At 41.6% G+C, this 21987-nt stretch overlaps 2 protein-coding genes across 6 annotated transcripts in view; one reads left to right on the forward strand and one right to left on the reverse strand.

Moving 5' to 3' along the window:
- LOC121868409 (prolyl endopeptidase FAP-like) overlaps positions 1-9159 on the forward strand; it is an 82402-nt gene extending 73243 nt beyond the window's left edge. For 4 of the 5 annotated variants that reach the window (XM_042369019.1, XM_042369018.1, XM_042369023.1 and 1 more), the window contains 9 exons: positions 247-373; positions 488-728; positions 1036-1264; positions 1557-1703; positions 2053-2223; positions 2572-2729; positions 3186-3391; positions 5064-5225; positions 5658-5745. In XM_042369019.1, coding sequence (XP_042224953.1) covers positions 247-373; positions 488-728; positions 1036-1264; positions 1557-1703; positions 2053-2223; positions 2572-2729; positions 3186-3391; positions 5064-5192 — 1408 coding nt within the window. In that variant the 3' untranslated portion in view covers positions 5193-5225; positions 5658-5745. Of the gene's footprint in view, positions 1-246; positions 374-487; positions 729-1035; positions 1265-1556; positions 1704-2052; positions 2224-2571; positions 2730-3185; positions 3392-5063; positions 5226-5657 lie in introns of all 5 variants that reach the window. The other variant, XM_042369021.1, reaches the window with a different exon arrangement.
- Positions 9160-18333: 9174 nt separating this feature from the next.
- Positions 18334-21898, reverse strand: LOC121868412. The gene is made up of 4 exons (XM_042369026.1): positions 21611-21898; positions 20599-20865; positions 19282-19431; positions 18334-18775 (listed from the first exon to the last, which is right to left on the reverse strand). The coding sequence occupies exons 2-4, from the start codon at positions 20776-20778 to the stop codon at positions 18524-18526; spliced, it is 582 nt and encodes a 193-aa protein (XP_042224960.1). The 5' UTR covers positions 20779-20865; positions 21611-21898; the 3' UTR covers positions 18334-18523.
- Between the last annotated feature and the right edge of the window lie 89 nt (positions 21899-21987).

Consider the following 21987-nt stretch of genomic DNA (forward strand, 5'->3'; position numbering starts at 1 on the left):
TAACTCTACGGCCGAGGTGTGAGGGTACAGTGGGAATACAATGTCATGTGTCCACTTAATGACTACTCACGGCTCATAGTTACCGTGGGTGATGTAATTATATAAACCTAATGTATGTAACCCACATTTATTGCTGTGTGTTAGACCGGGGCTAATACAGGGAGCAAATTAACGACGATCTTCCGCGTTGATCCCATTACGCATTATGAGAGACTCCCATTAACCAGGTGTCCCCCCCCCCCACAGGTCCCATTACCTGGTCACGGTGGGGTGGGTGGACGGGTCGACAGTGTGGGCGTCTTGGGCCTCGAGGGACCAGACTACGGCCATCCTCTCCACCTGCGATCACCAAGCTCTGTGGAACTGTTCTCTGGTGAGTCTTGGTGGAGAGAGAGAGAGAGAGAGAGTGAGAGAGTACACTTATGCCAAGAAACAATGTAAACAAGAGATCATAGGAACTCCACCACGACTCTTGCCATGCCCTCAGGTACACGAGAACCACAAGGAGGGGGGCGGAGTGTCGCCTGTGGTGCGGTCGGTGGTGTGGGCGGGCAGCTGGGCAGTGTTCCCTTGGTCAGTGAGGACGTTGTCTGGCGCCTGGCACAACCACGTCGCTCTGGTGGGCGCGCGCGAGGGCCGGCATGCCCCACTCACCCTGGAGGATTACCATGTGACTGAGGTCCTCGGCTACGTGCTCAATGACAGCCTCGTCTACTTCAGGGGCTCAGGTGAGACACAGGGCCAGTGATGTTGTCTTGGTGTACCCTTTGAGAGGGGAGGGCAGGGCAGGAGAGGGCAGGGCAGGGCAGGGGAGGGCAGGGGGTCGTCTTATACAAAAGTTGTCAAGAGAGATGCCATTAAATTTGTCCCTAAGATTATGATGTTACTCACAATCGTTATATATGGCGCTGCTGCCATTACAGTTGTTAAAAGAGATTATATATATAAAAGCATTTAATGGATTAGAAACTGACTTAAAAATCTATATCAGGTGAGATAAACATTGCATGAGTGTTAAAACCTTCCTCTGGGCAGAGCTGGAGAACGGGGCAGGTCGCCAGCAGGTGTACAGTGTGTCGATGGGGCACCAGAAGGTCTACTGCATTACCTGTCACATGGGGTGCCCCTACGTGATGGCTTACCCCAGCCCCACTCTTACACATATTGTGGTCATCTGTACGGGCTCCGACCTCCCTTCCTCACACCTCCTCCCCCTTGATGGAAGTGGCCCCGTCGTACCTCTAAACAAACAATCTAAACTAAGGTGAGTTACCTCTGTTGTACCATCAGAGTCTAGGTGTGTTAAACTCTCTCTAAGGTCTGAGGTTTGGTTATGTTTAGAGGAGTTACCCGTCCAAGACCCGCGTTTTCTATAATTCAGTAACCAAGTGAGATCGAGGACTCCTATATTTGAGAATTACTTTATCTTTTTATACGTATCATCCCAACATATATACTACACCATTACACTCACTGCTGGTTGAACCTTACTGTACGAGTCACTCCGGACTGTTGTAAGCTTTGTAAAATAATCTGGTATCACTGCTGGGTCACAGGTTGGCCCTGAAAGACTTGGCCCTGCCCATAGTATACTCGATGGACGTGGCCCTGGCGCCGGCCCTACATGCTGCCGTTACCCTCACGCTTCCCCCTGGCTGGTCCAAAGATGACGACACCCTCCTCTTCCCCCTCGTCGTCCAGATGTGAGTTATCTCTCTCTCTCTCTCTCTCTCTCTCTCTCTCTCTCTCTCTCTCTCTCTCTCTCTCTCTCTCTCTCTCTCTCTCTCTCTCTCTCTCTCTCTCTCTCTCTCTCTCTCTCTCCCCTACGTCTAAAGATGCCTCTCCCAATTTAATCATAAAATTTCGCCTCCTTCATATCGTTTACGACAGTCTTTATCACACAAGTAAACATTATTAGCTGTTGTCAGGGATAATTTATATTGTATCTGTTCTAACGGGCATCATACCTCAGGCACCTGCAGTCGCTGAACTAAGTCACAAGTCCCCTTTGTAACACACTACTGATGTGAGCTCTTCCTCCTGGTGGTGTAGGGTCGGCCCGGCAGAACAGGACGTGGAGGAGAGACTGTGGCACCTGGGATGGAAGGAGTACCTGTCTTCGGGTCACCAGGTCGCCCACGCCCGGGTCCAGCTGTGGGGAGGCGACCCGTCCACCCGCGCCTCCACTCACACCCTCGCCCAATACCAGTCGCGGGTCATACAGTTAGTACCATCAATCACCAGTCTGTGCCAGTTCAAGTTCACTCAGTCAAAACCATTGTATACAGTCAAAGACAGTAGTACGTTGTCATTACTCAAACAGTTAGTACCACTCTAGTTAACGAGTGTCATTCCAGAGTCACAGAGTCAGTACAAACAAAGGCGATGGCTGATACCTGCAGTGTAGGACCGTAAGTTTTAGTTGTTTTATAAGCGACAGAAGTGAGGAAGTAGAAGCTGTGGTTATTACACTAATAGGCCAAACAAAAAGACAATTTCTTGTATTCCGTGAAGATTAACCACCAATTTCCGTGTTTCCAGGATGATATAAAAAATTGTCTTGTGTTCCAGGAAGATGCTGCAGCAGTTCGACTTCCTAGATCCCCTGAACGTGGGTGTGTGGGGGTGGGGGTCAGGAGCCTCGCTGGCCGTGGACGCCGCTGCCCTTGCCCCAGATCTGCTCAAGTGTGTGGCTGCTGTCAACCCCGTGGTAGACTGGCGGGCCCACGGTCAGTTCCTTGTCTCTCTCTCTCTCTCTCTCTCTCTCTCTCTCTCTCTCTCTCTCTCTCTCTCTCTCTCTCTCTCTCTCTCTATTTTCCCCGTCACTCTCTCTTCCTCTTCTCGTCTATTCTTAAACAACAATTGATTGCTTCCATTACAGCACATCGGAAATTACTTTTGCTTTTGGTTGTTATCTGAGAATTACAAAAACATTTAATCGGATTCAATTCGTAAATCCGAATTGGGACAACAACCAAATTTCCCTTCAAATAAATCTGAGTTTCCATCTATCATCATGTTTCCTCTTTCATCCTTCTCTTTTCTCTCTTTACGTTTCCAGGCTATCTCACTCAAAAGACGTTCACACTCTCTCTCTCTCTCTCTCTCTCTCTCTCTCTCTCTCTCTCTCTCTCTCTCTCTCTCTCTCTCTCTCTCTCTCTCTCTCACTCCCTACTCTCTCACAGGATCGTTCTGGGCGGAACGTCTTTTGGGGTCAGCGGAGAGTGAGGGGTCAGGTCGCCGGTACGAGGACAGTGACTTGACCCGGTTGGCACCACACCTAGGGGCTAACAGAGTGCTGCTAGCCCACGGCACCCGCGACCCCTCCGCCCACCACTCCTTCCTCCTGGCCCACGCCCTCATCTCCCAGGAGTCCTACTTCACTCATGTGGTACGTCTCTACACACGCCCGCCCTCACACACGCCTACTCTGGTTCCTTCCCTTACACCCACACCTGTACTCTCCGATTAAGTCTCACGCCCGCGGTACTCTACACGCCCACCCCCTCACTTACACACGCCCACCACCCATCACCAGGACCTGTATTCTCAAAGTTCGGCAAATTTATACGAGTAACTTTGTCCGCGATACCATTTTGGCGACCATAACCTCGCGAATTTGATCTAAGAGAGTTACCCAGTGAACTATTGAACATAATATACTACAAATATCCAGGAAAATTTTGTGATATGTTACAATTTTTCTTCTGTAGCATCGTCTTCGTGTAGTTTGTACGACGATTGAAATAGTTAGACGGTAGAAACTGTACGATCTATTCTACAAGTTGAAATGGCGGCAGATTGTACGGTACATCACTGCCAGACGTATGATATTATTGAAGTACAAACATAAGGCCTGACCCTGACACACCAGCCTCAGAGGTCAACACTTGAGCTTACAATAACATAAGCAAGTAGATTATTTTACTTTTCTAATCTAAGCTAAACTAAATTCCAATATATTTGGGTTTTTTTATTTATAAAGCTTTTTTTTTTACTTTATATGTTTGTTTGTATGACAGTTTTGTTTTGCTTAACAGACATAAATAATTATTAAACACAACTGCCTTATTTATACTGTTATATAATTCAAGAAAGATTAATTAATTACTGTGTTGCCTTAGATAAATAAACATATTTAATTATCATTTACGTAGTATATTTTAATTACTATTATTTCTGCTTCAGCCTCCACCTATATACTGTAAGTCCCTCCGCTTCCTCCCTCACATAAACACTCATTATGTCTCCCATTTTTCACACTATATTTTTTTCCAGATCTTCGTTCACTTTTTTCTTTGGCAAAATACTTTTAATTAATATTTATGCTTTTACCACAGTCCTAAGTACTAATGTATAACTACAGCTGTACTAAAGGTGAATAACTTGACACATATACACTATGAACACCTTGTATAGTATATAGTTAGTTCCTTTACACTTACACCCAACCACGTACCATGTAGTATAGTTACACATACACCCACCGACCTATATACAGATATACCAACGATATAACCCGGGTAGTGGGGGCTCCTACAGGTATACCCACGATATAACCCGGGTAGTGGGGGCTCCTACAGGTATACCCACGATATAACCCGGGTAGTGGGGGCTCCTACAGGTATACCAACGATATAACCCGGGTAGTGGGGACTCCTACAGATATACCAAAGATATAACCCGGGTAGTGGGGGCTCCTACAGGTATACCCACGATATAACCCGGGTAGTGGGGACAGATATACCAAAGATATAACCAGGGGGGCTCCTACAGGTATACCCACGAAATAACCCGGGTAGTGGGGGCTCCTACAGATATACCAAAGATATAACCCGGGTAGTGGGGGCTCCTACAGGTATACCCACGATATAACCCGGGTAGTGGGGGCTCCTACAGATATACCAAAGATATAACCCGGGTAGTGGGGGCTCCTACAGGTATACCCACGATATAACCCGGGTAGTGGGGGCTCCTACAGATATACCAAAGATATAACCCGGGTAGTGGGGGCTCCTACAGGTATACCCACGACGCCTTACCACTGTTTCCCCCTCTCATAGGTATACACGGATATGACGTATCAGCTCACGTCAGTCCGGACTCACTTCTACAATATCCTGGAGCGCTTCATGCTTCAGAAGTCCTGCCTCGACAGTCCCCTCAAAAGGAAGATCACTCTCGACTGGTAGTGACGTCAGTAAAAACAACAACAAAATCTTACCGTGTGTTTCTCGTCAGGTTGTTGATGCGTGGTGTGTTGTCCAGCCCGGCAGACCACAAGGGCAGGTCGCCAGCACCGTAACGCGATGTTTACACTGGAAAAAAAAAACTTTGAATAGAAAAATAGTAACATAGATATGTGTTGAAATATCGTTTTTTTTTTCTCTAGACTTTGTTTTTTTTGTGAGATGTTGAATGCCAGTTGAGGATGACGAAGATGTAGAGATTATTGATCATGTTCCCGAGTTATTTAGAACTTTTGTAATGTTTCCCTAAAAAATATATATACTGTATATGACATTTAGTTCGTAGCAATAATAACGTAAACGTCCGTGCTGTAGTGTGCGTTTGTGTGTACGTGTGTGCGCATGTCGATTCATGACTGTTTTACCTTAACGTGTATGTGCGTACAAGTGTATTCCTCTTTTTTTCAGGTGTACACAGACGACGACTACATGCTGGACCTCAACAGATACCACCTCATCAACGCCTTCAACAAGTTCTTCTTCACCTGCCTACATGACCCCCTCGAGTATGAGTTAGAGAACCAGTGAGCCGCCCTCACCCACCCACCCGCCCACCACCCACTCACTCAGGATGGCAGCCTTCACCTCACCTCACCAATCAACTTTGTCTCCTGCCATCTGAGTTCAGTCAACTCACAAACGCTAATTGATATGTGCCTGATTAACTTATTTGTGTTAAATTACCTTATCTGGGTTAGATTACGTTACTATGGTTAGATTAAGCTAGGTTTGATTAGCATATTTAAGTTAGATTCTGACATTTGAGTTAGATAAACTTAGCTTATTTGGATTTACGTCTGATTAGATTAGGTTAGTTTTGGGGGTTAGGTTAGGTTAGTTTAAGTAATTATTTGGATTATCTGAGTTAATTATTTATATCAGACAGGTAATTTAGGTTAGTTTAAATAATATTAGGTAAGGTTGAAAACTTGGGAGCCTTGCCTACAATCACTCCACATTAAAAGCTGAAATATTTATTACCCCCAACTGATCTTGTTTTCATATAGTTTGTTGCACTGTACAGTTTACACATATAAAGAATTCATCACCAAGTAGGGGCCGTACCCATGGTCTCTAGACTCAAAGATAATAACAGTCCTTTTGGAAACTTAGAGGGACGCGGGGCTAATATATTTTATCACTGCTGGTGCGGTGATGCGGACACTAAGCTTATATTGTACAAACTAACTTAGCTCTGCTCTATTTATAAAAAAAAATTATTTTATTATTAACATTATTTAAAAGACGGCGGGACTATAGAAATGTTATTGTGATGCATTTAGTTTCCGCAACCAAACAAAATTTCAAATGTTTTAAAATAGATTTAATTGTTCCTCCATGTTTGGGGTGGTTGTGGCCTGTGTACTGTCTCTGGGGGCTTTTGTGTGGCTAGCTTCCTTATGTGGTTAACTAATGTTTAATATTTACATTTATTCATACTTGGTGATTCGTACTCTGCGTTTAGGAATTAAAAAATATTATTAGTAAACAATACGACCCGCGCCCCTTTATGTGATATAATAATAAACATTGTTATACAATGTTTGTATATTTGACGATTTGTAAATATCTTACAAACTTAATAGTAGATGTTTTTGTATTTATTTCCAGTTGTCCTCTGATTCAATGTTTTAGCCTTGAGTCAGAGCAGTTAAACTTCTGCTAAGAACAGGATGTTAAAGTAATGTTAAAATACTGTAATGATGTAAATAACATCCACGCTTAAGATAAACAGTACTGTAGAGGTGTGGTTGACAGGTAAAGACGACTTCTTTTGTTGTCAGGTTTGTGAATGTTGTGTCCAAGAGACTTCCTATACTGTACTGTACTGTACTCTGTTTTATAATGCTTACATGAAAAAGAAAGTTGTCGAGATAGGTGAAACTGAGGAAGAGAAATATGTTGAGTAAATAAGAGATAATTTACATTGTAACTGAAACACCAATGAAAAATATCAGTTAGAGTAGATATTCATATAAATTGTATTATTAAAGTGTAAATTGACTAAGTAATTGATTTTAAAAATTTCAGTATGTTGGAAAATGTTAATGATGGTAATATTTAGGTAAGACTTAAGTAAGTTCCGCCCCGTTCCTTGTGACAAGTTAATGGCGACTAAATTAACACTGAGTCCCCAGGATATAACTAACATATAAACAGGTGTAAGTCACTCACAGTTGTTCATTACACTCAGAAATATCTCCAAGGTTTGATAAAGCTTAAGAGGTAATTACTATAATAAAGAATTACCTTCAAAGTTTGGTATGGTTAAGAACTATTGTTGCTACAGTTTGGCGTTATAAATACAGGCGTGGAGAACGACTCTGGCGAACACCGTAGAAGATCGTGTTACAAGTGGCCACCCTGAACGATGTTATATGTACAGTGGTATGTCAAAAAATACTTACAGTATTTATCAACTAACTCAGACAACGGGTGGCTGAGTTTAACAAGACCGCGGGAAGACTGGCCACATAGTAAAAAAAAAAAATAATAGTTTATGCTTACAACATATTTTCTGTTTTAAGACAGATTTTTAAATACTTACAAGTTTAATATCCATGAAGGGTGTACCATACTGTACTCATATACACTGTCAACAGTAAAAGCTGGTAAGATCAGCGTCAGTTGTTGAACCCATGACGTCATCATCTTCTTCCGGATGAGAGTAGATATCGATAACGCACTTCCATATACGCATTATATATTTTTTTTATTTCAGTTTAAGACATATTTAGTGTTTATATTACTTAACATTCTATATTGTGTGTACTGTCTGGAAATACATCGCAACTGTATACCATTTACCCAGGTTTCACTGATCTCTGCGCATTCGATTTCACAGTTAATTGACACACACACACACACACACACACACACACACACACACACACACACTCCAGCAACTTTACCATCTACTTTAGGTATACATATTTGATACTATTTTCATCACTAACAACATTCTACCCCTCCGATGTGTGTTGTTGGGTGGTGCAAACATGATGCTTGGTTTACCAGAGTCGTTTTTCAAGCCTGAAGTATACTCTTAGAGATGTATTTTATTTATTTATTTTATTTTATTTTTTTATAAATTTTTAGAACGATCTACACCTACCCAAATAGATTAATAATAATAATGATGATAATAATATTTTTAAAGTTTCCAAATTTGTGTCTTGAAGTTCCCTGTTTTATATTATACAGTATATATATATATTTTCTTTTTAACGTCATAAAATGGTTTTGTCTTTGGGTTGATGTGTCTAAAAAATGTTTGTATCATAAATGGCCAAGAATATCAAACTCCCTGAGTTCTTTTCGTTCTAAATGGTTTTCTAAATGGCCTTGGGTAGCTCACACACACTCATTCTGTTTACATCTCGATGGGACATACAAAATGGAAACTTTTTTCGCGCTAAAACCTTGTATATCCCTTGTATATCCCTGACCGTCTTGTGAAGGGAGAATAAATAATGTATAAAGTCTTGCTTGGAGAAGTGCGCTGGTTGTCACTTTATCCTGAAATTCTGCGTAGTTTGAGAATGGCAAGAAATACAATGTTGAAAAAGTATCACACACGGGACCGTTTTGTCATTTATTATTTCAATTTACAGGAAGCAACCAACGTAATCAAGCCAAGCCTACTCCACCCCCAGCTTATCCCGATCTAACCCAACCTGAAATACAACCTATCATGACTTAATCTAACCAGACTTAATGATTCTTGGATAGTTTGGGCTGGGTTTAGATTAAGGGCAATAGATTCGTATATGTTACTTTAAACGTAATATGCTGTATGGCCAAGAGCTATTATTGGAATCAGTCGTTATTGGAGAAAAAGAAATCTTTAAGTCAGAACTGAAAAAGCGATCATTAGGCCATAAATAAGTAAATAAATAAATGAATAAATGACTTAGTATCTCCGTCATGATATTTTTTTTGCACAAACAATTTTGCTTAAAAAATGACTTGAGAAATGTTGACAAGTGTACAGTACCATAGACTGTAGATAGCCTATTTGTTTTGGTAGCTGTTTGCAGGTTGCCATAATTCGGGGGTTAGGTATCTAGAGATTACTGAAGCCTTGTTGTTGTGATAACTTCTTTGTGATGGTTTGCTATTGTAATGAATATAGGTAATGAAGAAATAAATCAATTCGTCGGGATAATTCTTAATAGAGAACAAGCCTAGTCTTAGCTAACTTAGTCATAAACTAACTTTTCCTAACCTAAACTAACTTAACTTTAACCTAACTTAAAGTAAGCTAGCTGTACCAAATCTAACTTAATATAAGCTAGTTATACCGAATCTATCACAAGTTAACCTATTCCTAACCTGACCCAAATCTAACCTAATTTAAACTGAAGTTAACCTAACCTAACTCAAGCCAAAACCCAAACAAACTGTAATTAATCTAACCTGAATCCTTAACTTTAACCTAACCCAACCTAAACCCCTAACTAACCTGAACTAACCCAAACTTTAACCTAACCCAACCTAAACATCTACCTAACCTAATCTAACCCAAACTTTAACCTAACCCAACCTAAACCTCTACCTAACCTGAACTAACCCAAACTTTAACCTAACCCAACCTAAACATCTACCTAACCTAATCTAACCCAAACTTTAACCTAACCCAACCTAAACCTCTACCTAACCTAAACTAACCCAAACTTTAACCTAACCCAACCTAAACCTCTACCTAACCTGAACTAACCCAAACTTTAACCTAACCCAACCTAAACCTCCACCTAACCTGAACTAACCCATACTTTAACGTAACCTAGCGTAACGTAACCTAACCTAACCTAACCCCACTTTAACCTTAACCTAACTCCGTGACCTCATGCAGATTACAGCTACCATTATAACATCTTGTTCAGCTACACAGTGTACTATGGTTGGATGTGAGGCGTGTACAGTGTTGATAGACATAAGTACTAAGTATAATTTCCCTAGTGTTAATAAGCCTTCATAGTTATCCAGCATCCAGGATTTGCTCATGGTTATGTAGTTTAGTTGACTTAAAGGGTTTATGGGTATTTTAGTGACCTTACTGTGTGTATGGTGTGGTTAGTGACCTTACTGTGTGTATGGTGTGGTTAGTGACCTTACTGTGTATGGTGTGGTTAGTGACCTTACTGTGTGTATGGTGTGGTTAGTGACCTTACTGTGTGTATGGTGTGGTTAGTGACCTTACTGTGTGTATGGTGTGGTTAGTGACCTTACTGTGTGTATGGTGTGGTTAGTGACCTTACTGTGTGTATGGTGTGGTTAGTGACCTTACTGTGTGTGTGGTGTGGTTAGTGACCTTACTGTGTGTATGGTGTGGTTAGTGACCTTACTGTGTGTATGGTGTGGTTAGTGACCTTACTGTGTATGGTGTGGTTAGTGACCTTACTGTGTGTATGGTGTGGTTAGTGACCTTACTGTGTGTGTGGTTAGTGACCTTGTGATGGGTGTTGTATGGTGTTTAGACCACTGTGTATGGTGTGTTATGACCTTACTGTGTATGGTGGTTAGTGACCTACTGTGTGTATGGTGGTTAGTGACCTTACTGTGTGTATGGTGTGTTAGTGACCTTACTGTATGGTTAGTGACCTTACTGTGTGTATGGTGTTTAGTGACCTTACTGTGTGTGTGTGTGGTGTGGTTAGTGACTTTACTGTGTGTATGGTGTGGTTAGTGACCTTACTGTGTATGGTGTTAGTGACCTTACTGTGTATGGTGTGGTTAGTGACCTTACTGTGTGTATGGTGTGGTTAGTGACCTTACTGTGTGTATGGTGTGTTAGTGACCTTACTGTGTGTATGGTGTGGTTAGTGACCTTACTGTGTGTGTGGTGTGTTTAGTGACCTACTGTGTATGGTGTGGTGACCTTACTGTGTGTATGGTGGTTAGTGACCACTGTGTGTATGGTGTGGTTAGTGACCTTACTGTGTATGGTGTGGTTAGTGACCTACTGTGTGTATGGTGTGGTTAGTGACCTTACTGTGTGTGTGTGGTGTGGTTAGTGACCTTACTGTATGTGTGTGGTTATGACCTTACTGTGTATGGTGTGTTAGTGACCTTACTGTGTGTATGGTGGTTAGTGACCTTACTGTGTGTATGGTGTGGTTAGTGACCTACTGTGTATGGTGTGGTTAGTGACCTTACTGTGTATGGTGTGGTTAGTGACCACTGTGTGTGGTGTGTGGTTAGTGACCTACTGTGTGTGTGTGGTGTGTTAGACTTAACGTGTGTATGGTGTGTTAGTGACCTTACTGTGTGTGTGGTGTGGTTAGTGACCACTGTGTATGGTGTGGTTAGTGACCTTACTGTGTATGGGTGTGGTTAGTGACCTTACTGTGTATGGTGTGGTTAGTGACCTTACTGTGTATGGTGTGATGACCTTACTGTGTGTATGGTGTGGTTAGTGACCTACTGTGTGTGGTGGTGGTTAGTGACTACTGTGTGTGTGTGTGGTTAGTGACTTACTGTGTGTATGGTGGTTAGTGACCTTACTGTGTATGGTGGTTAGTGACCTTACTGTGTATGGTGTTAGTGACCTTACTGTGTGTATGGTGTGGTTAGTGACCTTACTGTGTGTGTGGTGGTTAGTGACCTTACTGTATGGTAGTGACATTGTGTGTGTTGGTTAGTGACCTTACTGTGTGTGGTTGGTAGTGACTTACTGTGTGTGTGTGGTGTGTTAGTGACCTTACTGGTATGGTGGTGACCTTACTGTGTGTGTGGTGTGGTTAGTGACCTTACTGTGTGTATGGTGTGGTTAGTGACCTTACTGTACAAAGTTCAAGGTCAGTCCTCTCCCAGGTTATAATGATGCTTTAATATATATTTCATAATTATTGTCTTTCATTAACCCTTCTATAGCACGTCAACAAGAGAGAATTGTGATAAAGGCGACTAATGTTATCTTACCGCCTCTCACGATGTTCAAAATGACAACGACATTGAACCTAGTCTCTTTTTATAAGTTATATCTCCAATTAAGGATAAGTTAATTTATGAATTTTTGAAAACACTAATTTATATTTATTTATACGGAAGATTAATACCAATGGAAATAAATAAAACTTATCATGCATTTATACTCCTACGTCACCAAGAGATTCCCAACATCACACTGGTCTATCTACAACGTCTGTATGAATATCTACTACCTGTTATAATAGGATTTTCAGCTTTGGTGGCAATGTTTACTGTTGTCATACAGAGTGGATACTTACGTCAGAGCTTCCCTGTAGCAGTAAAACTGTTAACTATACCGAGCTGAGCCGAGGCAGCCAGACACCAGTTAGCGGTTGACCTTCACCATGGTAAGTCACGGTAGTGTAATAGTGACGGTAGTGGTAATGGTGACACTAGTGGTAATGATGACGGTAGTGTAATGACGGTAGTGTAATAGTGACGGTGTAATGGTGACGGTAAAGTATGGTGATTGCAAGGTAATGGTGACGGTAGTGGTAATGGTGACGGTAGTGGTAGTGGTGACGGTAGTGTAATAGTGACGGTAGTGGACGAAGTGGAAGGCACACCAGTGGTAATGATGACGGTAGTGTAATTGTGACGGTAGTGTAATGGTGACGGTAGTAATGGTGACGGTAAGGTAATGGTGACGGGTGGTAATGGTGACGGTAGTAGACGGTAGTGGTAGTGACGGTGGTAGGTAGGTAATGGTGACACTAGTGGTAAATGAGAGGTGACGGTGTAATAGTGACGGTAATGGTGACGGTAGTGTAATGGTGACACTAGTGGTAATGATGACGGTAGTGTAAGGACGGTAGTGTAATGGTGACGGTAGTGTAATGGTGACGGTAAGGTAATGGTGACGGTAGTGGTAATGGTGACAGTGGTAATGGTGACAGTAGTAGTAGTGACGGTAGTGTAATGGTGACGGTAAAGGTAATGGTGACGGTAATTAGTAATGGTGACGGTAGTGGTAATGGTGACGGTAATTGGTAATGGTGACGGTAGTTAATAGTGACAGTAATGGTGACGGTAGTGTAATAGTGACGGTAGTGTAATTGTGACAGTGCAATAATGGTAACGGTAAGGTAATGGTGACGGTAGTGGTAATGGTGACAGTAGTGGTAATGGTGACGGTAGTGGTAATGGTGACGGTAGTGGTAATGGTGACGGTAGTGGTAATGGTGACGGTAGTGGTAATGGTGACGGTAGTGTAATGGTGATGATAGTGGTAATGGTGACGGTAGTGGTAATGGTGACAGTAGTGGTAATGGTGACGGTAGTGTAATGGTGACGGTAGTGTAATGGTGACGGTAGTGGTAATGGTGACGGTAGTGGTAATGGTGACGGTAGTGGTAATGGTGACGGTAGTGGTAATGGTGATGGTAGTGGTGATGGTAGTGGTAATGGTGACGGTAGTGGTAATGGTGCGGTAGTGGTAATGGTGATGGTAGTGGTAATGGTAACGGTAGTGGTAATGGTGACGGTAGTGGTAATGGTGACGGTAGTAGTAATGGTGACGGTAGTGGTAATGGTGACGGTAGTGTAATAGTATGATAGTGGTAATGGTGATGGTAAGTGGTAAGTGGTGACAGTAGGTGGTAATGGTGACGGTAGTGGTAATGGTGACGGTAGTGGTAATGGTGATGGTAGTGGTAATGGTGACGGTAGTGGTAATGGCGATGGTGGTGTAATGGTGACGGTGGTGGTAATGGTGACGGTGGTGGTGGTAATGGTGACGGTAGTGGTAATGGGACGTGGTGGTAATGGTGACGGTAGTGGTAATGGTGACGGTAGTGGTAATGACGGTAGTGGTGTGGTGGCGATGGTGTAATGGTGACGGTAGTGGTAATGGTGACGGTGGTAGTAGTTGATGGTAGAGTGGTAATGGTGACGGTGTAGTGGTAATGGCGATGGTAGTGTTAATGGTGACGGTAGTGGTAATGGTGACGGTAGTGGTAATGGTGACGGTAATTGGTAATGGTGACGGTAGTGGTAATGGTGATGTTGAATTAACGTAATGGTGACGGTAGTGGTAATGGTGACGGTAATGGTGATGGTGAGTGGTAATGGTGACGGTAGTGGTAATGGTGATGGTAGTGTAATGTGGTGACGGTAGTGGTAATGGTGACAGTAGTGGTAATGGTGACGGTAGTGGTAATGGTGATGAAAAATTGGTGTTAGTGTTAATTGGTAATGGTGACGGTAGTGGTAATGGTGACGGTAGTGGTAATGGTGACGGTAGTTAATTAATGGTGACGGTAATGGTAATGGATGATAGTGGTAATGGTAACGGTGGTAATGGTGACAGTAGTGGTAATGGTGTTGATGAGTGGTAATGGTGACGGTAGTGGGTAATGGTGATGGTAGTGGTAATGGTGACGGTAGTGGTAATGGCGATGGTAGTGGTAATGGTGACGGTAATTAGTGTGAGTGACGGTAGTTGTAATGGTGACGAGAAGGTAATGGTGACGGTAGTGGTAATGGTGACGGTAGTGGTAATGGTGACGGTAAGTGGTAATGGTGACGGTAGTGTAATGGTGACGGTAGTGGTAATGGTGATGGTAGTGGTAATGGTGACGGTAGTGGTAATGGTGACGGTAGTGAGTGGTGGTTGACGGTAGTGGTAATGGTGACGGTAGTGGTAATGGTGATGGTAGTGGTAATGGTGACGGTAGTGGTAATGGTGACGGTAGTGGTAATGGTGATGGTAGTGGTAATGGTGACACTAGTGGTAATGGTCACGGTGTAATGGTGACGGTAGTGGTAATGGTGATGGTAGTGGTAATGGTGACGGTAGTGGTAATGGTGATGGTAGTGGTAATGGTGACGGTAGTGGTAATGGTGATGGTAGTGGTAATGGCGATGGTAGTGTTAATGGTGACGGTGGAGGTGGTGTGGTGACGGTGGTGGTAATGGTGACGGTAGTGGGTAATGGTGGTAGTGGTAATGGTGACGGTGGTGGTGGTGGTGGTGGTGAGGTGGTGGTGGTGGGCGGTGGTGGTAATGGTGACGGTAGTGGTAATGGTGATGGTAGTGGTGATGGTGGGCACTGGTGTGGTGGTCGCAGTGGTGTGGTGACGGTAGTGGTAATGGTGATGGTAGTGGTAATGGTGGCAGTGGTAGTGGTGATGGTAGTGGTAATGGTGACGGTAGTGTAATGGTGATGGTGGTGGTAATGGTGACGGTAGTGGTAATGGTGACGGTAGTGGTATGGTGACGGTAGTGGTAATGGTGACGGTAGTGGTAATGGTGATGGTAGTGGTAATGGTAACGGTAGTGGTAATGGTGATGGTAGTGGTAATGGTGACGGTAGTGGTAATGGTGATGGTAGTGGTAATGGTGACGGTAGTGGTAATGGTGACGGTAGTGGTAATGGTGTTTGGTGAGGTGCTGCTGAATCCTGTCACTGATAACAACTTCGACATCACAGAAAAATTATAAAAATTAATCCACACAAAAATATTATGATCAGAACAGGATGTGTGTGTGTGTGTGTGTGTTAATGAGTGAACAAAGGATAACACTAATCATTTACTCTTAATTAAAACGATAAAATAAAACATGCTGTCAACTTATTCTGATACCGTCAAAAAATATAAGTTTGTTCGATAACTTACTAATGAAACTACGACTTGTGTGTATATAAGGAGAGATGTACTACTTAATTTTATAAGTAAGACTACTGTTACTAATGTAGGGAACTTTTATAGTACTCGTTATAATAGTACTGTAGACTGTAGTGGCAGTAGTAGTAATAATGATAGTACTAAAAACAATAGTATATAATATAAGTAATAATAATATTAAACCCAACAGTTGTCACTCTCCTCTCTCACACAGCCAACCGCAGGACGAAGGACAAGTCAAGACTCAGAAAGCCCCCAGGAGAGATTACTCTTGGCATGATATCTCTTCCCCATACCGCGGATTTTCCTGGGAGGATTATCTAAATGACGTTCGCTATACCAGGGATGCCGCGGAACTGTTCAACTCACCTGAATATGGGTCTAGCAGCAGTGGAGTTGACGACAATTATACCTTTATGAGGTTGGACTCAGAGGGGAACTTTGTAGACTTCCATCCCCCAGAGATTCTTCCACTTTATCTTCATTATCGGAGAGAGTTACGACGAGGATACATCGCCACCCTGGTTCATCGACTACCAGAGTGGTTATTAGTGTATCTCATCTTCCTGTTGTTACGTGGCCTCCTTCAACCATGTTCCATTGGATCTGGAGAAGGTAACTGAATTAGATAAGCAAGAAAAATCCTCCTCGGTGGCCTCTTAGGTTCGCCTACCTCGTACAAAGCCCGCCACTGAACAAGAGGCCAAACTCAAGAAGATGAGGATGCTAATTTACACGGACGAGTACCACAGCCCTCTCTCTCCTGAAGACTTCCAGGTCCTATTGGTTACAGGAGCTGTCCCTGCAAATTTCAAGGTGCTTTTTTTTTTTTGGCCACTTACGGCGGCTAGTTGTGTGCACCCCATACTCATCATGTGACCGTTAGCGCAAAAGGATTACAGAGTCGAGTTCACAAGGGTCAGTATAACTAACCCCAGTGGTCCGGATATTATGGCATTGAATGTTACAGAGTACTTCAAATAAATTCTTTGTTTAGTTCTGGACATAAGGAATGACTTGTTCACAAATGTGTGGGTACAGGAGTGTTGAGGTATTATGTCTGGCCTCACTCTGTCTGGGGTATTCAAGCACATGTGTGTGTTTGGTTCTATACATGAGAAATGATATAGCCACTGAGTGCAAAAAAGTATTTACTGTAAGTCTCGGGTATAGTTACGATACCCCTGTGTTCGGATCACCTGAGGGTTAAACACCCCCAACCTGAAGACTAGACACCTCCGACGTATAGCTGTGGGGGATGGCATAAATTAGGTTGTGTTAGTTTTGGTCACATTGGATTAGGCTAGCGTTAGTTTAGGTAGGTTAATATTAAGTCTTCAATCCAAATCTCTATCTCTCCTCACTAAGAGACACTTATCACTAAACTGTAACTCAAAGTACTATATCACGTCTCTCATATCTCAATCTCTTGGAGGACCGCCAGAACCAGGATTTATTACTTATAGCCTCAGAACTTACTTGGCTGTCAATAGTTACTGGCATCATATATCTCCACATAAGATTCCAAGAAGTTTAATGCCACTGCTAACTCACTGTTATGATGGTGGTGTGTGTGGAAAGCCAGTCAAGTAATAATAATAATAATAATAATAATAATAATGATGACGATAATAATGTTTGAACTTGTCCCCCTACAGACCCTTACGCAGTCAACGGTTGTCAAAATACCGTAAATTCAGTGTATTTATTAACGGTTTACATTGTAGAAACCGAGGTTATGTTAGATTTGAGAGATAGTTAGTTATTTTACCTGTTTAAAGAGGCGTACAGTACGTGACACCTCATTATTGTAAATATCAAATATTATCAATTATTTTTATTTTATATTACGTATTATCACTTGTAATTAGTTGTTATTGCTGAGTCTACATTCTGGGGCCATGACGTCATCAAGTTAGTACATTAGCATAATGTTAATGAAAGTCAAGTCTTTTTCAGTTATTTCATATATAACTCCTGATTTGTTTCATATTTCATATTTATAATATTTATATTTTTAATCAATCAATCAATTTGTAAGAATAAGTCCAGGTACAGAGTACTGTATATCTGCAGTATGTATATAATTTACCTGGACAAATTCCATCAATGATATAATGAACAAAATAGGACCAAACCCGTTTCCATTGTCTCAGTATATTTAGAGTGTCTTTGCGGATAATAATAATTGTCATGCCAACTTTGAACATTAACTACTCATCTACGTAATAAAGAGGAATAGCAGTGAAGTTGTTAGTGTTATATGTACAGAATTGGTGCGTAAGTCGCGCTCTACAGAACATTATTAGTGTATATATATTACTTTGTTCTCGATGGCGAACTACGCGCACCCAGCATCCCTACGCCTTACTAAGTCTTTAAACAAATTCAAGATACCCTTCAGATATACATCAGTAAGTCCATAAGGATATAGTGAGCACAAGGTTAGGTCACCCATATATTCCTACCAATAAAAGGTCAGATTATCGCTTTTCTTTTTAATATCATGTTAAATAATGTGACATAAACATTATAAGAAGAATGCTTAACATATAAAGTGGAAATAATTTAAATACATCCGAACTAATAATAATCTAGAATAAAATCAATTGAAAAAAAGGTACCTGACTTCACAGTTGGGAAAATGGAGGCGGTCAAGTACAATACCCCTTCTTAGTACTGAAGACTTAATATACATTGTGATGTATTTACAGCTGTTCCTAGCGGGTATCCAGGTTTCTGAAGCCAACTTTTAATTTTAGATGACAATTGTGTATATTCCAAGTGGGTAGCTGGGGGTGGGGTAGTGAGGGTAGACGTAACGGAGGAGTTGTAGTCACAGTTCTGCTGGTCTATCTCCAGTTCGAAATAGGATGGCGGAGGCGTCTCAGAGCTTGCTAGGGTATCGTAGTCTGGTGGAGAGTCCTGTCGAAGGTGAAGGCGAGAGTTAGCTTGGTGGAGGAGGTACGTGTTAGTAACCTTGTGGTGGAGGATGTACTGAACGTGTTAGTAACCCCGTGGTGAAGGAGTAACCCCTTTGTGAAAGCGTAACTCCGTGGAGTATGCATGAGTTAGTGACCCCTTGGAAATGGCGAAAACATTGAAGTCGAACTTAATATATAATGCTAATATATTCAGATACAACTATAAACATAGCAAATTAATTCTTTCTATATAAAGGTTAGGTTAGGTTAGGTTTGGGTTAGGTCATGTTAAGGATTGAAGTTAGGTTAGGTTAGGACAGGTTAGGTAAAGGTTAAGATTATGTTAGGTTGTCAGGTTAACCCTTTTGCAGAGGGAGGTTACCCTAAGCTGAATAAAATGGTCTGGCGGTAGCCAGAATAAAATGGTAAGTGCGTGAAACGCGGCGAAAGGGTTAAGCTGGGTTAGATTGTCAGGTTCAGGTTAGATGGTATATCGTATTCACTTACCTGTCTGATGCTGTTGACAGAAGTGATCGAGCGTCTTTCAATGACGAGAGTAATCACCATTACCGCCAGCACCGCCAAGTTGAACAGGAAACCCGTCACCATTATCAAGTAACCCTCCCTAAGCGTCCACGAGCCCCCACATCCGTTGTGCTGTCATTGTAAATTACCAAAACATATATATTCGTTTTATACGGGGATAGCCCAACAGAGCACAGGTCATCGACCCACAACAGGGCCCGGAGGGCGAAAAAAGTAAAAAAAAAGAGAAAAAGACTTGATCTACACCAAATACCGGAAAACCAGCATTTTGAAGTGAGACAGGTTGCAATAGGATTGAAACACAGAAGAAGGCAGAGCATTGCACAGTTTGGCTGTGTGAGGAAAGGATGTACTGGCAGTTACTCTCTGACATCACTCCACAGAGAAAGAGTGGGCACCGCGGGCAAGACTTGTGTTACGAGCCCATGGCCTTGCCGGCGGTACACAGGATGCCAAATCCACCGAACAATGCCCGTTAAAGTACCTGTAAAGAAAAGTGAAGCAACATTGCGGCTAAGTTAATTAGTTCCCCTTTGGTTCAATATCGACACACAGATTAGCAAGAATGTGAAATATATTAATTAAACACGTAATCAATAGTTACGTGTTATAATTGTTATATAAGTAAAAAATGTCAATTCGAAATGTCGTTTTACAAAACCTCGTTAGGATACGTTATGTTGTTAGAAAATGAAGTAGCGTAGTAATATTGACTACAGTAACGAGAGATGTTGGAGCAAAATCATAAAATAAGGGAATAAAAATAAGAAATGAACGACCTTGAGCACATAATGATAAGCAATTAGAGAATAATTGTGAACCAAGGAAGGCAGAAACTGGAATAGATGAACGAAATTAAAATATCTCTTCCCTAAGTTGCAAAATGACAATAAACTCAATCGAAAACTTAATAGAACAAAGAGAATTGTCTTTAGTACATTTAGGTTAGCGAGCAGATATACATTAATTGCCTATATTATACTATATACATCCATTACGTATATCCTTGTTATACTATATATCAGTGTCTCTATAGATGCTATACTGTGTACCTGAACTGTCTATACATATTTTAATCAATATAAACTTGGATGAGGATTTTGCTGAGTATCTATCTTTACTTATTTTTCTTTTCATGCAAGTTATATTGTAAAGGTGACAGATCAATAAAGAAAAGCATAAAAAAGACAGATGGTCAGAAAATACAACCGACACAATTAGAAAGAAATTGACAGAAGAAAATTGCAATATAAACAGACATCCATATTGTAAACCTACTTTGCGGAACTTGTCAGCAGTGGTGAGGAGTTTGGGGGTGGAGGCAGTGGTGGCGAGTGATGACCAGTGACTGGAGCAGGATGTCATGTACATCCCCAAACCAGTGAGGAAAGTGGCGACCAACCAACATACTCCGAATATCCCCAGCGTCTTCTTGTTTGCCAGTCTCGTCAACCTCATCGTCACTCAGGCCAATCAGACGGTTGCTGTACGTCACTTGGCCAAGCATACGAATTCTGAAGATATCTCAAGCCACTCAGACGACTCCTATAGGCGCGGTAAGAGAAGAACAAGAAGACTTTTGGGTTTTTTTTCGTCGGGAGAACTTAAAGCCTAATCACTTACTCAATATCCCTCCAACACCCATGCCCCAAGACCTAGCCCTCACCCATGCTCTATACCCACACCCAAGCCGCACATTCTACATGATTTAAAGTGACGGGAAAGTGTTACAAGCACGCGTTATCACTCACCATGGCGGATCCTGCCCTTGCCTACACTATCTCCCTTGCCTCCACGAACTGCAACTTTCAATTTATTTTTTCTCATATCTATAGTATAAGCTTTCTCCTATCTCTACATGCTTTCTTTCATTTCTACACATTTCTTTTATATCTGCATACCTTCTCTCATATCTACATAGTTTCTCTCTCACCCCTACAGTACATACCCTTTTCTCTTTCTTAACTAATTAAATTCTATTCTAAAGTATCACCCTAAAAGCTTATTTCTCTAAAATTAAGCTGGACGTGTAGCTGTGCTTGGTATATAAGGCTTCATAAGCTAATACTGTACTTTCTCTTATAATAAGTTAAAATATCTTTATACATCGACTGCTGGTACAAAAATTATTAATGCAAACAGCGTAACTAACCACTTTTAATATTGCTTAATTTTATGTCAAGTGAATTATATATTTTATTATATTAATTAACCACAGCTATATTAATTTTAATATGAAATTACGTGATTATTTAAGTAATTATTAATAAAATGTAAAAAAAATTCTTACCTTCTTTTGTCCAATGGAGCTTAGACATTCACCTTCTTAAGGAGTGGTTTCCGGTCCGCGATGATCAAAGGCTACTAAGTCACCCTAAGACTATCTTACTGATGAGATAGGCTTGAATTCCTCAACGTTGTATCAATTACGCCATGGCGATGCTCAATTAGACCAGCAGTGGGGTGAAATTAGTAGAGAGGAGAGTGGAGGGAGTCACGAGTAGGTATCAAATCTGGGATGGTGACACTATCATCCGGTGGGCACAGTTGCCTTTACATTGTTTTTCATTATTATTCCGTAAGTCTTTATGTATCCTTCTTCTCTTCGCCTTTCGTTTTTGAATTTGAATTGAATTTGAATTGTAACAGTTTATTTAGCCAGAAAAA

The sequence above is a fragment of the Homarus americanus genome, unplaced genomic scaffold (assembly GCF_018991925.1).
Source record: "Homarus americanus isolate GMGI-L3 unplaced genomic scaffold, GMGI_Hamer_2.0 scaffold19318, whole genome shotgun sequence".
In the NCBI taxonomy this organism is placed as follows: Eukaryota; Metazoa; Arthropoda; class Malacostraca; order Decapoda; family Nephropidae; genus Homarus; species Homarus americanus.